This window comes from Callorhinchus milii, unplaced genomic scaffold (assembly GCF_018977255.1).
Source record: "Callorhinchus milii isolate IMCB2004 unplaced genomic scaffold, IMCB_Cmil_1.0 Scaffold18, whole genome shotgun sequence".
NCBI lineage: Eukaryota > Metazoa > Chordata > Chondrichthyes > Chimaeriformes > Callorhinchidae > Callorhinchus > Callorhinchus milii.
Window position 1 is genome coordinate 2591949 of NW_024704759.1, and position 17538 is coordinate 2609486.

Here is a 17538-nt window from a genome sequence, read left to right on the forward strand (position 1 = left end):
TCTGTTCCCTGTTCATTGGAGAGATGAATCCAAGTCCTCAACGATTGGTGAGACTTCTGTATATTTTGATGGTGGGATCGCTTTAACCAGGAGTGCAAAGTTTGTGGTGGATGGTGGAGAGGGTTTGAGGTCTTTAAAGAAGTTTCAGCAACTTACCCAACTTAGACCCAATCTGCCCCCCACTCACCCACACCCCACACCCACCCACACCCACCCACCCCACACCCACCCACACCCACCCACCCCACACCCACACACCCACACACACTTGTTAAGCAGTTGGTAAGTAATCGGATCAGAGGCGGAGTGTGTGAGCGAGTGTGTGTGTGTTTCTTTTGGGGTTGGAATGAATATTTCTGAGGCTGGTTACTGCGGTGTAGAGGATTCTCAGGCCGGGAGCTGTGGGTTGGACGCGGCGACCCCCTCCCCATGGGCTCAGTCCGGGAGTCCTGCCTCTCAATCCGGATCGGAAGCAGCTCAGCTCACCGCCAAACCCGAGGGGAGAAGTGAGCTCGAATCCCGGATCCGACGCCCGATGAACGCGTTCATGGTTTGGGCGAAGGACGAACGCAAGAGGTTGGCTCTGCAGAACCCCGACCTGCACAACGCGGTGCTCAGTAAGATGTTGGGTGAGTCCCGGTCCCCGTTGTTTTTTTTTTTTTTTTTTTTAACGCGCGCACTCGGTTATAACGCGGTTCACGAGGGTTATCCACCACTGTGCGCAGTTTGGCTCAAAGTATACGGTCACTACACTTCCCAGTATATTCCGTGACGCCCTTCGAGACGTCTCGAAGGCGCTTGGGTCAAATGCGAGGCGTCTTCTTATTCCTCTTGTTGGCTACGGGTTCGCTCCGTGGCGTCGGCCGCGAGACGTGCGGGATTGTAATACAATCCAGTGTTCGGGAAAGGGTTAATGTTATTTGAACCCGAGTCCCCGGTGTGGATCAGTCCAAGGAGAAATATTGGGAGTAACTGAGCAATCCATCCCAGGACACATCTACTCATTAATACACTTAATTGTTGCAGGGAATGAGTGTAATCTGTCACCGGAACAGCTCAAATCACCTTTTTTTTAAAAAAAAATGACAAAAAAAGTTATACTTGTATTTCTGAATGCTTGTGATTGATATTAGTATTGCAGTAATCTATATTAATCAAATGACATTCAGGAGTATATGGATAATATAGGCCGATCGATATTAATCGAATAGCAATTCTATCCGGTTAATATTTGTGGGGTTTATTTTGTCTGTATCTGCCTTTATTTCTCAATGCTATTTGAGAAATATTGTTGTTTTGTTTGGGGGTGGGTGTAGATGGATACAGTAATGGATTTGCAAGCTGTGATCCCATTTAGTTTATACGCCTTGGAAAAAAAATGCTTTACAAACTTATGAGTGGACAGGAGTGAAGTTAAGCAGTGCTTACATTTCTGTGTGTGTCTCTCTCTCTCTCTCTGTGCAGGACAGGCTTGGAAATCTCTCCCGACCGATGAGAAACGTCCCTTCGTGGAGGAAGCGGAGAGGTTGAGAGTCCAACACTTACACGACCACCCCAACTACAAGTACCGGCCTCGCAGGAAGAAACAGAGCAAGAAAATCAAGCGGATTGAGGGCAACCTTCTGGCCCACCACGGCCTGTCCCAGAGCCATGGCTCTGCGCTCAGGAATAGCCCGGCGATTTGCGCCGAGTCTTTCGCTCTCAACGCTCACGAAGGAAGGCACCAACTGCCAGCTCTGGCCCGTTACCACGACTTACACGTGATGGGCTCCGACTTGGAGAGCTACGGGCTGCCCACCCCAGAGATGTCTCCACTGGAGGTGTTGGACACCGACCCTGTGTTCTTCCCTGCTCAGGAGGACTGCGGTGTCTCTTATACGCACTTTCAGCTTCACCCAGACTACATTCAGGACAAGCCCAGGACTTTGACACATCCCTCGACAGGAGAGATGACTCCTTACTCCGATCAGATGCCTGGTGGGATGCCCGAGTTGCTCAGGAACCCACCCAATTTGTACTATGACCAGCTGTGCCCCGGGGCTCAGGGTAGTGGGATGTCCAGCCATTTGGGCCAACTCTCACCCCCTCCTGAGGCACGGCCAGTAGACTGTAGTGTGGACCAACACTTGGGGCATCAGGTTGAGCTGTGGACAGATGTGGACCGCAACGAGTTCGACCAGTATTTGAACCTGACCAGGACTCGTCCCGATTGCTCTAGCCAACACTTCCATGTCTCACTGTCGAAACGCCACCCCAGAGGTATGTCTTGCGAGGAGAGCAGTTTCATCTCTGCACTGATAGACGCCAGCAACGCTGTCTATTACAATCCCTGCATCACAGGTTAACTAGTTATCTTGCCCCTTCCTTGTGTTTCTAATTATAAGTGCTCTGGGACGCTACCCTTTCTGAGTGGTGCTATGTAAATGCAAGTTGTTGTTGTTGTTGTTAATTCCTGCAATGATTTCTGCCAAGCTACTGTTTCCTCCCTCCCTTCCCTCCTTCCCTCCACTCTCCACCCCCCACCCCCAAAAAAGTTATTAAACTGTTACGGGAATACTTTGACTTAAAAGAAAGTTATTAAATATTAATTTTGCCTTCAAAATCAACCCCCACCCCCATTCCAAATCACTGCTTTAGTTTTGATTTTGAACATTAAACTGCACTAAAAAANCTGACAAAAGTAGCCCGTTTGGAAATGAGATAGGGAAGTTTTTATATCACAGACAAAATAGGAATTAAAGAGGAAATTTGCGCTCAGTCAGCGGTGGGGGTAAGAGTGGGGAGTATGGGGGGACGTGCCATGTGTAATATCCTGTTTTATAAGCCTCTATGTAGCAGTAAGTACCAAATGTGATCCAAGTTATCTTTGTGTATAATCCAAAAGAAAATGTATTTTTGAAACTGAAATCATGTGTTTTTTTTTACGAACGTGTAAATGTTGGGAGTTTTATTCCCCTTTGGAAACTGTTGCTTTCAGCATCTTGTACATTTCGCCACATGACATTTTTACTTTTTATTTCGTGCTTTCACATTCTTTTCCTTATTAATGTGCGAACGCATTACCCGATGAAGCCGTCTATTGAAAGTATGTAAATAGTGAATTCTGCCACACAAGTTTGTATTTTTTGGAAATCTTAATAAAATTCACTATTTAATACAATACAATTTTTCCAAGTTGTTTTTGTGATGTCAATGTAATAGTTTGCTCGTTGTTCCTCATTAATCAAAGCCTCCGTTTACCGAGCAGTAAGTCTTGTTAGTCAATTGTCAGGTCACTTTACGGGTGTGAAGTCACTTAATCCACGACTGTTTGTGGGACTCTGCTCACAAAATACACAGTCAATTCACTTTACAGTATATTCTGTGAAGTGCTTTGACATCCCAACAGCATGATAAGGCGATTATAGAAATATATTATCATTATTATTATCTTCTCTCTTTGCCTTCAAAGCCTCTTTTAAAAACCCACATCTGCAGCAATCCAAGGGAGCTGTAGAACTGTATACACTGGGAGTCACAAGTTTAATCGGTTGGGCAGTCGTAGCTTCAGACGTACAAGTAATGTGCTTTGTGGCACATTAGTATGTGTAGACTGCGAATGAGCAATGATCAATAAAAATCGTCAAAAATCCTGGCCCTGGTTATAAGACGAGTTAAACTGTGAGGGTTTGGCATCAGCTATTTAGGCTGGTGACGCTACCAATTCTCCTTCTGTTGTACTTCAATAATGAGGTGGTTTTAACAGTAGGAGGTTAACCCACCCGTTTCTCCCCCTGAGCTTATACAGAAGTTTGCGAGAGTTTGAAAGTTTCCACTTCTCATTCTACTTCGAGTCCACTTTTAGTTTACCGACCACAAAGGCGTGTCAGTGGTAGTGATTGTGGGAGAAATGTGTTGGCAAGATTACTGTACACACTGCTGAGCCGAATATGAAGCCAACCGTCACTAGGGAAATGAGTAGGTTTAACAAACTGAAGAAACATTGGATAAAATAGTCATTAGACGCCAGTCTGCACAAAAGGCCAAACTTTCATGGGCTGAGCTGAGTTATATTAGATCTTAAGCACTCCGAGACGCTACCCAACACTGTGAAGTGCACTATATAAATGTCTGTTGTTGTATCTTCTTTTCAATGACCCTACAGTGCACAAGACTAGGTGTCAGCCACATTCCTCTGGCCAATTAGAATGGTGCACATAATATTATTATGTGTAACCGAGATTTATAACAAATGTAATTTGAAATGTCATTTTTATGCATAGGTTTTTATTGCAAAACTCAGATTTACTGCCAGCTCATGGAGAAACTCAAGTGAATTTGGCGGCTGATTGATTGCTTTTGCTGAATTGATATAAATTCTGCATTCAGATGGAAATATTCCTAAGACATTGTAAGTGCTGAGATTTTTGAACTGTCAGAACTGGCCACAAACCAATCAGTATCTGAATTCTTACAATGCAAAATGCAAGGTTTCATAAGAGACTCAAAATTCTCTCATTTCGCCCACAAAATGTAGTCAAACCACTTTACAGTGTATTCTATGAAGTGCTTTGAGATGACTCAATGACGCAATAAAGCACTATATCAAATGCAAGGATTAATATTATTATCATTGTTGAATCCGCGATGAAACATTGCTCCTGCAGCCTGGCTCAGTTAGTTGCACTCTTGCCTCTGCGGCAGAAGGCTAGGGGTCAGGATTCTGAACTCACACAGCTTTGGCTGATACTCCAATCTCAGTGGTGGAGGTGACAACCTTCTGATGAGACTTTATCCGAGGACCCGTCTACCTGTTTAGGTGAACATTAAAGATTCCTTTGACTTTATTCAAAAAGAGATGGGAGTTTCTCTCTCTCCCGGTGTCCTGGCTAACAATTCCCCCAGAAAAAATTGATCATTCACTTTATAACTGTTGGGGAATTGGTTAGGATGTTTAAACATCAATGCTATCAATGCCCATGCTCGGTGTGAATGGAAGATAGTCCATTGAGGCCGGGGATTGTGAGGTCCTGCTTTTAGTGCTCTTAGTCGCTTACACTGCAATGGTAAGCTATATATCAAGATAAGGATATTTATAATAAAAAATAAGGTTGATAATATATATATTAACAATTGGCTGTATGACCTATGGATTGTTTATTTACCTAGTCAAATCCACTTTAAGCTGTTGGACCATCCAGAGTTTTCAAATATAGCCCTTTGCAACCCTTACTGGATAAACTAACAGAAGATATATATTGTATGTCCTCCAGTAGACAAACAATGTAAACCCTTTGCTTTATAACAGCAATATATTTGTATGAATTCAAGAACAAGCTTAAAGAGACTGCCTAACATCATTACATTGCAACAGTCCACAGGGTATGACTAACAGAACCAGCAACAGGAATACATTTTCAGCCAATGTGGCCCACAGAGGCATTTCCAATAAAAGCAAATTACTGTATATCTAAGTTTATGAGTTGCCAGATCAAGAAATAGCTTTCATTGAGATGTATCGATTGAGTATGAAAGGGTTATGGCTCATGGTAGTGGACTGCTTTAAGTCCAAAAAGTGAGTTCATATCATTATTAAAATAAAATTTCTAGAATCTAGTTTCCACCTTTGTCTGTAATACTGTTTTTTTGTCAGTTGAAATATCAAAAAAGATATTAAAGATGCAGTATGTCCAAATGTAACCCAATGACCTGTTGGTGAATGATGACCCTGTGGATTTGTAGTTAAAGTGATATATTAACTAATTACTATTCTTGGAATAAAATAAGCATGAATATTGGCAACCTATTAACTGTGCACTTAACTTAAAGGTAGTTGTTACTGCAGTCATGCCAATTCTTCCCCATTGGGAGAGAACTGCACTATTTCATGCACATTCATGTTAGTATTATGATATTATTAATGTGATCCATATTAGCCACGCTTTCTCGAACGCAGAGTTTTATAAAATTGCCAAGAATTTAAAACCCCACTTTCTGATCTGAAGCGAAAAATGCTTACAAATTGTTTTAGCACAAACTAAATTAAAAAAACATGAGCTCCAACTTCCTCCCTTTTACTCTGGATCCTTATAATCGTCAAAAGGACTCCAGCAAGTTCAGAGGATTGGGAACAAAGAGACAAGAACAGCTAATAACCCAAACTATATTCTCTGCGCTACTTAATCCATCCGGTCACCAGGCTTTGTTCTCATAAGTGCTTACAGCTACCACAAGAGATCCTGACGAATAAATTGGCTCAAATGACACCCTTCCCTCGTGCATTTCAATTTAATGAAATAATAATAAGATAATAATAATCCTTGCATTTGATATAGCACCTCATTGTTGAGTCATCTCAAAGCGCTTTACAGAATATATTGTAAAGTGTGGTGACTGTGTATTTGGTGGGGGAAAATATGGTGGATGATTGTGTACAGCAGTGTCCCACAGTTGTGGATTGAGTGACCACATTTTTGGGGGAGTGGAGGAGGGGGGAATATCCACCCAGTGAAGGGAAGCCAAACTGCTGGAGGGAGGGGAGCAGATGTATTCATTCCATTTGATCAAAGTCCTCCCCCATATCTGAGAACAAAGAGCAGTTGTTGGCAAATATTGGACTTAATCATCGCAATCCGAATGACAGAATGACTCTGTTTGATTAATTTGCAAGAAGTACTTTTGGTGTAGCCCGCAATGAAAATAACTATACCTTACATATTTTAAATCAGATTTGCGATTCAAGGACGTAACAAGCCAATCCGTGGAACGGCAATCTTTCTCAATCTTACTGCCTTAAATCAGCATTAGAACAAGGGATATTGAGGCATATCATGACCTGCATCTCTTGTTTCAGATGCAATATTTTCATTGTAGGTTTTCTTACAAACCTCATACAATCAATAATTACGACTTGCAAAGGTTTCCGTTAGTCTGATCTTTGTCAATGTGTTGCCTGTTCTAAAAAGAGAGAGAAACAACAACAACAAATTACATTTACACAGCTGTTATGATACCCTGATACTGATTCACTTGGAGGTAAGTGTTTGACAACAACAAAATGACATTTATAGAGCACCTTGCACATTGGGAAGATGTCCCAAGGTGCTGGACATTCAGGGATTTGGCCCCAAGCAGGGGTTTGGGATCAGGAGGGGTGGGGGAGGGGTAGGAGGGTGCCTGAAGGCGCGACCGAAGAGGAGGGTCCTGAGATGTGCTTTGAAGGAGGCAAGAGAGGGGAAGAGGTGAAGGGACTGTGGGATGGCATTCCAAAGGGTGGGGGCAGAGAGGCTGAAGACCGATGGTGGGGTGGGTCGGGCGGGAGACATGGCGCAGGCCAGAGCCTACTGAGCGGAGGGAGCGGGCAGGTTAATATGGCTTTAACAGGTCACAGAGGTAGGAAGGATTAAGGCCATGGATAGATCTCTAGTTTAGATAGATGTGGGATGCTTTGAAACCTTATTCCAGAGCTATAATGTAACCAGAAAGTTCCGAAAGCTGCAAATTGCTTACAGTGTGAGATTGTCTACTCAGCACTTTATATTTTACTCTTGTATTATGTTTGAGATTTATGGAAAACCAAACTAAAACACGTGGAGGCAACCTTATGGGTTGATGGGTGTCTCAGTTCTCAACTGTTCATTAACAGTTCAGTTCCGTGTTTCCGCTGGTTTCATTTGTATGCGTGTCACGTCTGACAGTGATTATGAAATGGCAGAGAATGGAATAATGTGTAAAATATTTGTTCTTCTCGTTGAGTGTAAAGTACACTTCCCTGTGATGTGATGGGTGCTGATTAGTAAGGGGGCGGAGTGGAGAAATCAGCAGGAAACAATGCTAAGTACATGGGGGGGTTGAAAGGGCTGATAAAATGGTAATCACAAGGAAATCTTTACAACACGATTTAGATTTAGAGGACCTGATGTGGATGAGACCTGCTGTTATGGTACCCTGATACTGATTCACTTGGAGGTAAGTGTTTGACAACAACAACAACTACAACAAAATGACATTTATAGAGTGCCTTTCAGGTCGGGAGGACGTCCCAAGGCACTGGACAGTAAGGGGTCAGGACCCGAGCATGGGGGAGGGGTGGTGTAGGGGTGAGGGAAGGCAGAGATGTGGGAGGGCGACCAAAGGCATGATCGAAGAGAAGGGTCTTGAGACCGGCCTTGAAGGAGGCAAGGGAGGAAGCGAGGCAAAGGGACCGTGAGATGGAGTTCCAGAGTGGGGGCAGAGAGGCTGAAAGCCCGGCCACTGCTGGATAACAACACTTTCGCCTACAAACTATACAGTCAATCGACTTTACAGCATATTCTGTGACGTGCTTTGAGACTTATCAAATGCGAGGATAATTATTATTAACACTGGGATCATCCTGTATCTTTGTGGTTAGATTCCTGGGAGGACAAAATGTTGGGCAAGTTCCCTTACTCCACACGCCTCTGTTTACCCAGCTGTAAGTAGGAACCCGGTTATTAGTCGATTGGCGGATCGCATTTCCATTTTAAAGTTATTTAAAATAATAATTGGGTCACTTGATCCACGACTGTTTGTGGGACGCTGCTGTGTGCAATCGGCTGCTGGGTTTCGCCCACAAAACATACAGTCAATTCACTTTACAGTATATTCTGTGAAGCGCTTTGAGATGTCTAGAAGATGTGATAAGGCAATACATCAAATGCAAGGATTATTATTATAACTATGTTCTCCAACCTTTCCCCAGAGCTCTTCGTCATACTTTGGCCACTATCCTGTGACACTCTATTCGTTGTCACTTGCCCTTCACACATGTTACTGCGGAGGATATGGGCTGTTCAGACAGAAGGATCGAGTTGCTTGGATACGCTCAATAATGCAAGACGAACAGCAGAGCTCTGTCGAGGTGTAGAGTAACAGCGTGAGGTTTCCAATTCTAAAGGTTTCCAAACTCCGTTTTGATTATTTTGGGAAAAAGGTCCATAAACTTTTATTCCCCTCCAAAGTAAACTGAACGATTTTTGTCCACCCGCTATTATGGTGAAGTTAGGGCCAAGTAACACAGGTGCGTGTAAGAATTTTTTCGGATTGGCAAACGTCAGGAAAAGTTAAAGTGTTACCACCCTAAAAATAATACATTGCATAGTTTCAGGCGAAATAAAAATAAAGCACACACTTCAGGACATTCTTCTATTATTTTGACAGTATTTGGGTTTCATTTTGAATCAGGGATTGCTGCTACATTCCTTTTTCTTTTCGTTTCTCTCCTTCCGTCCTGGAAGCAACCGCTCATTCTGTGGTGTGCTGGGATACTGGCAGCCCAAGTGGCTAGTTTTTCAAAGCCAGAAGGAATGAAAAGGTCTCGAGGGCTAAGAAGCTATCAATGGGCTCTAAAGTGCGGGTTGGGTTAATAGCCCAAGGGCTAATTACATTCAAACGCACACAGGCAAGCTTGGTTTGCAAATGATCACCATTGAATTGGACTACAAGTGATTCTGTTATAAATTTAACTCGTGTTTTGGATCCTAGTATGATTAAACCATAGCACGATTAAATGTAGCTGCCAAGACTGAGAGTGTGGATGGGCCAAAGAGTTAGTTATTCTGGTTTGAGGAATACAGTGTCTCAGTACTTTTGGGACTTGACTTGACCAAGTCCTTATGTCACCTGGCTTTAAAATAGCATTTCCCGGGCAGGGAGAAATACTGGACAAGTTTCTTTGCTCCACGCACTTCTGTTTATCTGGTAGTAAGTAGGAACCCGGTTGTTAGTCGATTGGCAGATCACTTTTCCGGGGGTAATAATCCCTTTTAAAATAAATAATAATAATTTGGTCACTCAATCCATGACTGTTTGTGGGACACTACTGTGTGCAATTGGCTGTCGCGTTTCGCCCACAAAATACTGTAAGGCAATTCAGTTTACAGTATATCCCATGAAGCACTTTGAGACGTCTCGAAGACGTGATAAGACGCTATATCAACTGCAAGGATTATTATTATTAATAGTTAAAAGAAATGACAAGCCACTTTTCTGTACAGGACAGGATTCTCGCTTTAATTGCTGCTTGATGGTCAAGAGAGCTGCTCAGGCACTGTGCCATGGCTGTAGTACTCCTCCCGTAGTTCCCAGCAACATTGACTTAAGCCATTCACACAGCATCCTGTCCAAGTGTTTCACTTAAAGGAAACTCTTTGTGACAAATGTTGAATCACACAATTCATTTTGCAGAACAGGCTCTCAGGAAGGAGACAGAGTAATGGCCATTTATTACTCATTTTCTAGGCCTATGTTTCCTTCTACATGAAGTAGACTTCAGTGTGATTTCCCTGAGTGAGCGGTGTGATTTCTTTTTGCTTCCATAAATGGTACTTGGAAACCCTCAAGATTCATAAACCTGTCCCAAGACACGTATTTGGAGCCCTTTTACATGGTGTTTCCTTAGAAGCAAAATTGAAGGTTGTACATGTTAATTGATGCCAATTCACCCACAACATATACAGTCAATTCACTTTACAGTTGTGAAGCGTTTTGAGACGTCTCGAAGATGTGATAAGGCGCTGTATCAAATGCAAGGCTTTATTATTATTAACTTAAGTACATTCAGTACAGAAAGGGTTAACAGACGGCACATATCACTTGCAATCAGGCGCTTCATGTACAATCAACTGCAGGTTCTCTGAAGTCAATGTGACTGTTCTATAGAGTGTGCAGTGTTTGCTAATTCTGATCATTTGTTGCCAGCCAGGCTAGTCTTGATTCTGTCTGCTGGAGATGAGAACGAAGGTATGTCCCCGCTCCTTTGATCCAAGCAGAAATGTGTGTGTACCCAATCAATGTGACAACATTCTACCTTCAGTGCCACTTGACCCTTTCTTGATATGTTATCAAGATGACTTCCTGGCAGTGATATCACACAAACCTGGAGTCCCAGTTGAGGTATCAAGGTATTGGGTCAGTTCTCTCAACATGTTCTTTCGCCCACAAAATATAGTCAATTCACTTTGCACTATATGCTGTGAAGCGCTTTGAGAAGTCTCAAAGATGTTTTAAGGCGCTATATCAAATGCAAAAATTATTATTATGTGACAAAATTGAGATGGTTTCTCCGACGAGGTTGGTTGGAATGTAATCAGACCGTTTTCGCTGAAAGTAAAATATATTTGGTTTCAAACAAGGCGAAGTCCAAAACTATGGCAAAGGATTATTTAGGTCAAGTGTGTGCTAATAAAACTGTTTCTGATGTTAATTTTCAAAGGAGGGAGAAATTAAAAGAGTCCCCACATTTTTTGTCAAAAAATTAAAGAGGACAAAGCAACCAATGGAATATTTTGGAATATGGCAGCAAATTCACTGAGCCAATGTTGGATAATACAATAACAATCCTTGCATTTGTTATAGCGTCCTATCATGTTTTCTAGAAGTCTCAAAGCGCTTCATAGAATATACTGTAAAAAGTAGTGAAGGTATATTCTGTGGGAGAAACACGGCAGCCAATTGTGCACAGTAGTGTCCCACAAACTGTTATTGAGTGACCGAATTAGTATTAATTTATTTAAGATATTATTAACCCCGGAAATGCAATCCGCCACTCGACTAACAACCGGGTTCCTACTTAATGCTGGGTAAACAGAAGCGTGTGGAGTTAGGAAACTTGCCCAACGTTTCGCCCTGCCGGGAATAGAACCCAGGTACTCTCGCTTGTGAGGTGAGTGCTCTAACCACTGAGCTACAGGACTCCACAAAGTAGGGGCAAATTGTATTAATCAGACAGTTGTGTGAAGCACTTTGAGATGTTCTCCAGATGTGATGAGCACTATATAAATGTAAATTGTTGTGGTCTATGTGACTTCTCCGTTCACAACCGGTGAGCTGAATTTCTGAGAGTTAAATAGAAATTTGCAATTACCACTAAATATTTCCCAGTAAATTAGTAAGGAAGCAGAAAATTGGCCTGAACTTTATATATGTTTGCAAATGTACTCAGGCTGCGGTTTCCTAGTAAAACAAAAGTGAACGATTTCTACAAAGAGATAATTGAAAGGGACTGTGATAGGATTAAAACATTCCATCGAGAATGACCACTTATCTGTAGCACCTCATTTAATCTAAATCTGTGATTTCTCTATTGACACTACAGACAAAGACAATTGACAAGTCTTATCACTGAGAGGAGATAGAGTCCTGGGATGAGCTGCATTTGTGGGTAACTGAATGCTACTGTTCCCAGTTTTTTCCCTGCTTTTGTTTATATTTCATTCTCACTTGCCACAAGTGTAATTAATGAAATTGCCTCAATGATAAACATTTAGTATTTTGAAGAATTTGTATCATTAAAAATGAGTTCAAAATAAAGTTGGTGCGGAAGCTTTGGTCTGTATAGATTATACACAAAACACAGGAAGACGTGTGTTCCTCTCCCCCCCCCAACACTCTCCACCCGCCCCCCCCACACACACACACACCTTTCCCCAGTTCAGGCAGCTGTGTGAAGCGCTTTAACCCGCTATACAAATGCAAATTATTGTTTCAAGGCAAGAACACACGGCTACTTGTAATAATACTCCTTGCTTTTGATATAGCTGCTGATCATGTCGTTGAGACGTTCCAATGTGCTTCACAGGGATATATTGTAAAGCGGTGTGACTGTCTGTATTTTGTGGGCGAACACACCAGTTGATTTTGCGCTCAGAATGTCACTATCCTCCTATTTATTTCAGAGGCTGATTTAGAAAACACAGGATATTAATACATACATACAAAATATGCCAAATAATGTACCAAACAAAGGAGGAATGGTTGAAATAAATATTGAAGAGTTATTAAATACTTATGTGGATGAATATTTTTCTTCTGTATTAATACACTAATAAAAAAACAAATAAAATGAAAGTAAAGCAGACCCCCAAAAATATAAACCTTCATGTTTTACCTAAAACATTTATACATTAAGCTTCGTCTTTGTAGTTTTAACCACAGAACAATGGAAAATACATAATAAACATACAACACAATGACCAATTTTACCAATCGGCTCCAATATCAGGGTTTTGATGTCTGTAAATTGCTCAAGATTTGATACAGTATTCCATTTATTGGCATCAGAAAACCATTACAGATTGAGTCGCTGCCTTGAAGGACACACCCAGCCAATTTCTATTCAATAGAATATCTTTTAATCAATTGGAACATATCCAGTTCACCCCCAACATATTTGCAAACATTTCACAAACCAATTTTTTTTATTAACCATTGGATTAATAAATGTTATTTTGGATTTGAACATTGAACTTTTTCATAATTTACAAATTGTTTCTGGAAATGAATGTCACACAATATCAAGTTAAATCTTTGTATTTGTATTGTGTGTTTGCGCAGTTACAGCTTTCACATGTTGTTTCTTTTTCTCTCGCCCTCTCTCTCTGCCTCCACAGATCTATGCACATCACACAACCTACATCTCGCCCACCAAAAACTTCAGGATCAACACCTCGTTAATTATGCTGGAAGGTGCCAACCACCCCATGTTAACTTCATCACAGTAGGTATAAATTAGGCAGATACCAATCAATCACAGCCACAGGAGTTCAGAGGGAGTGGGAAGCCCATTAGGATTGATGGTATGAATCTGCGCTAACATTGCGTTGCAGCAGTGTAATCCTAATCAGCATCCAAAAATGTGGTAATGCCTTAGTTGCAGGTTGACATTAGGGTGGACAAAGTCTAAATCCTGTTGGTTGGTAATCCTCGAGTGATTTAGTGTGTTTCCTGTGTTTGTTATGTACTTACAAAACTGTAAGCGTTACATTAATCATTCCACTGTTGGAGCACTTTGTAATTTTGACTCTCTCACTAATGTAACCTTGAAAATACATACAATATTGGAAAAAGCAAACAAAAGCCTTTGCTTGTATTCCCTCCTGTCACCATTCAACGATTTCAAGATGATCCTCCTTGGGCAGGAGGTAAGCAGGATCTCTTTAGGGCTCAGCTGGCTCCAAGGTGATGTATTTGGCAACGGAATTCGGGAATTGTGCCAAACCTCTGTGGTGGTCTCAGCCTGGTTCATTATCAGAGTCTAGAGGAGCAGGGATTATACTCGATCTGCTCCTGTTAACCCCGTGAGCCAGAGCTTGATAGAAAAGTGTGTACAAACCATATCCTCATTTCACCAATTACATAACAGTAATATAATAATAATCCTTGCATTTGATCTAGCGCCCTATCGTGTCATTGAGATGTGTCAAAGTGCTTCACAATATACTGTAAAGTGAATTGACTGTGCAGTCAATTGCGCACAGCAGTGTCCCACAAACAGGCATGGAGCGAGTGATTAATTTTATTTGGGGGGTTGTTGGCCGGGGACAGCGGGAGAGAGAAATTTCCTTCTCTTTTCAAATAGTGCCATAGGATCTTTAACGTGTACTTGAACAGGCAGATGGGAACATCTCACCCGAAGGACGGCACCTCTGACAGTGCAACATATCCCAGCACTGCATTGGAGCATAAGCTATGTGCTTATTTGAGCTATTTCTATGTGATTCCAAGTCCAGACGTGAGGTTTGAACCCACAACCTTCTGACTCAGAGACGAGAGTGCTAACACTGAGCCAATCCGACACGTACTCACTAAAGACATTAAGAGCTGTAGGTTGTTTCATTGTGTCTTTCACATATCAGACAGTATGTGTAGATTTTTTTGTATCACATAATGTGGATTTAATAGGATAGAAGCATCTATCCTATTAAATGATAATGAATCAGTCACTTAAATCCATGACTGTTTGTGGAATGCTGCTGTGTGCAATTGGCTGCCACGTTTCACCCACAGAATATTCACTTGACAGTATATTCTGTGAAGAGCTTTGAGACGTCTCGAAGACGTCAAATGCAAGGATTATTATTTTTATTATTATTATTATTATCTACCTCCCCCTTCTTTCATTCCTCTATATAAAATACCGTGGGCAGGTGGTGTCTTCTACAGAAGGAAAGTGGAGCTGACATTCAGGGTTTCAGGAAGCAGCCTGTGAGTCAGAATCAGTTCATCTGGAAGGAAATGACTAATTTGTACCAATTTAAATCCCAAAGCGACCTTCTGAGAGCCAACGCCAGCACCTCACACCTTCAGTTGCTCTGATATAAAAAAGGATCCATCCATGAACCTCGTTACAAGTGATTGGACACAACTCGGCACTTCCAAATCTATTCCATGTACTGTAGTATTCTCGCTACGGACTTCTTGGTGGTTTATGTACTAGCCTCCTTCAGCATTTCACACTACATTCCCATCAGGCCTGTTCCGTAAGTTCATTGGATACTAGTTAATAATAATAATCTTTGCATTTGATATAGCACCCTATCACGTCGTTGAGACGTCTCAAAGTGCTTCACAGAATATACTGAAAAGCGGATTGACTGCATTTTGTGGGCGAAATGAGGCAGCCAATTGCACACAGAGCAATGTCCCACAAATAGCCCTCGAGTGAGTGACAAATTTTATAATCAAACTCAATAATTACACAAGTTCCTGGACACAATTGTTCATTAGGTAAAATAGGAAGAAAATATTACACCAAACAAGCAACACAATTATATCGCAGTAACACACGGGTTATTTTTCAGCTTGTTGAGCTTCAAAAATAATGAAAGTCAAAGGGTAATTTAGAAAGAAAAACCCAATAGCAAATTTGTTTAATCGGAATTTATTGCATCTTGGAGCATATTTGTCCATGTCGTTCAATGGTTAGAAAAGTGGGCAATCTCTTTTTATAGTGAGTGCCTTCACTGACTCTTTAACTGAAGGTGCAGCAATAAAAAAAACAAAGCCGTTTGATAGATATTGTACCTCGGGGTATAGTACATTGTAAATAAATGTGCACACAGTTGAGATCTTACTTATGCTCAGGCTTCGCAATAAAACACAGCAATCTGGAACACCAGTGAGGATAAATGAAAGAAAACAGAGAGTAGTTTAATAAAACTAAATAAATAAGTAAAAAAATGTTTTGGTGAGTATCCAAACCAAGCTGAGAATTCCATGCATCCCACCTACACATGGAAACCCCACAGATAGATAGTTGGAATGGAATGTGCACTCTTTCCCTGGAGGGATGCACCCTGCTTACCGAATTCGGAAAATATTAGGCGTAGGTTAGCAAGAGCCAAGACTTGGGTAGTCCAGAGTGTGTGTTGGGTCTTAAGATGCAGTCATGTGAAAACAATTGAAAACAATTTCTAACTCAGTGTACAATGGTAAAGCTCAGCATAGTTTTCTACAAATAAGATATTGGGGAAAACGGGTTGGTGGGGGGGTGTTTGAGGGGGGTTGCCAGTCACAGCGCACACAGGAAAAAGCGCACACAGGAGGTAGCGACATATCAAAGATGTTGAGTGACGTAATGAAAGAGAATGCTGCCAGCGTCAATTGTTTGCCAGAGGACAGCAAAAAATAGGAGCTGGTCACTAAATTCAGTAAATTTTACAGATAAATAGGGAATAATGCCTGTAAAGCTCCAGGGATGATTTATTCCAGGATTGGATTCCTTCCTCACAACTCCTCCAGTCAATTGTCACGGCAGTTTGTGACAAATGGTAGTCTTTCTCTAACTACCACAGCAGCACCTTCAGATTTTATTGCACACCCTGTGAATATAAGCCACAGTGCAATACATCTCTGAACAGACACCAGTGTCGTCAATCTTAATGTTTCTACCCTAACTCTCACAGTTGATATGTGACGCTAGTTTTCAAAAAAAAATCAGAAGGTGAGGCCCGAAATTCTATCTGGCCCTAGCTTGAAAGACAGTTATATAAAAAAAAGATTGCGTAGAATTGGAAAAGTTTTAGTATCAGGAAGCCAGTTTCTGATTAAGAATGGCTGAAAAAAAAACTGCTTCGAAATTATTAGTAATAACAATAATAATCCTTGCATTTGATATGATACAGCGCCTCATCACACCGTTGAGACGTGTCAAAGGGCCTCATCGAATACATTGTAAGGTGGATTGGCTATGTATTTTGTGGGCAAAACGTGGCAGCCAAACAGAATTTAAGACTGAATTTTTAATAATATTCCACGATTCTAGGTGATCTTACATTTTTAAAGACAAAGACAGTGTCACAGGTCGAGACCAGGCAGAATTTCAGGCTCTCAAAAGATTTAAGCAGGTCTGCAGATGGCTTTGGCAAGTGGTAGGATTTTTTTTTACTAATATTTCATTATTATTTTTTTTTGCTTTTACTTGATCCCTACGATAACAGTCATCATCTGCGGTTTATTTAATTTTTTCGTTGAGAGTTTGGACCTCTCTTCCTCTGGCCTGTTATTTCAGTTGCTGCCTTGCTTCCTACCCTCTCACTTTACTTCGACACTGCAGAAAGTATGAAAAGAATTTGAGGTGGAAGTCACTCTTAGAATTTTTGGCCAGCAGTCTGGCCACTGAACAAGACAGAAAAAAGTTTACGGTTCTTTCACAGTTCGGGGAAATCCTAAACACAGATACAGCTTTAGCTGCACCTGCTGTGTCTTTCAATCGGATGACAAATGCTTAACTTCTAAAACCTAGAGTGCTACAGTCGTGGT

The 17538-nt window shown here is 41.4% G+C and overlaps 1 protein-coding gene across 1 annotated transcript; it reads left to right on the top strand.

Annotated features, from left to right (window-relative positions):
* The first annotated feature begins 279 nt into the window (after positions 1-279).
* Positions 280-2401, top strand: sox18 (SRY-box transcription factor 18). Its single transcript, XM_007885007.2, has 2 exons — positions 280-629; positions 1465-2401. The coding sequence occupies exons 1-2, from the start codon at positions 347-349 to the stop codon at positions 2343-2345; spliced, it is 1164 nt and encodes a 387-aa protein (XP_007883198.1). The 5' UTR covers positions 280-346; the 3' UTR covers positions 2346-2401.
* Positions 2402-17538: the final 15137 nt, after the last annotated feature.

Excerpts from the sequence above, each read along its gene's own strand:
- sox18 (XM_007885007.2), top strand. The coding sequence starts at position 347 with ATGAATATTTCTGAGGCTGGTTACTGCGGTGTAGAGGATTCTCAGGCC. Across the intron at positions 630-1,464 it reads GGTGCTCAGTAAGATGTTGG|GACAGGCTTGGAAATCTCTC; the intron begins GTGAGTCCCGGT and ends CTCTCTGTGCAG.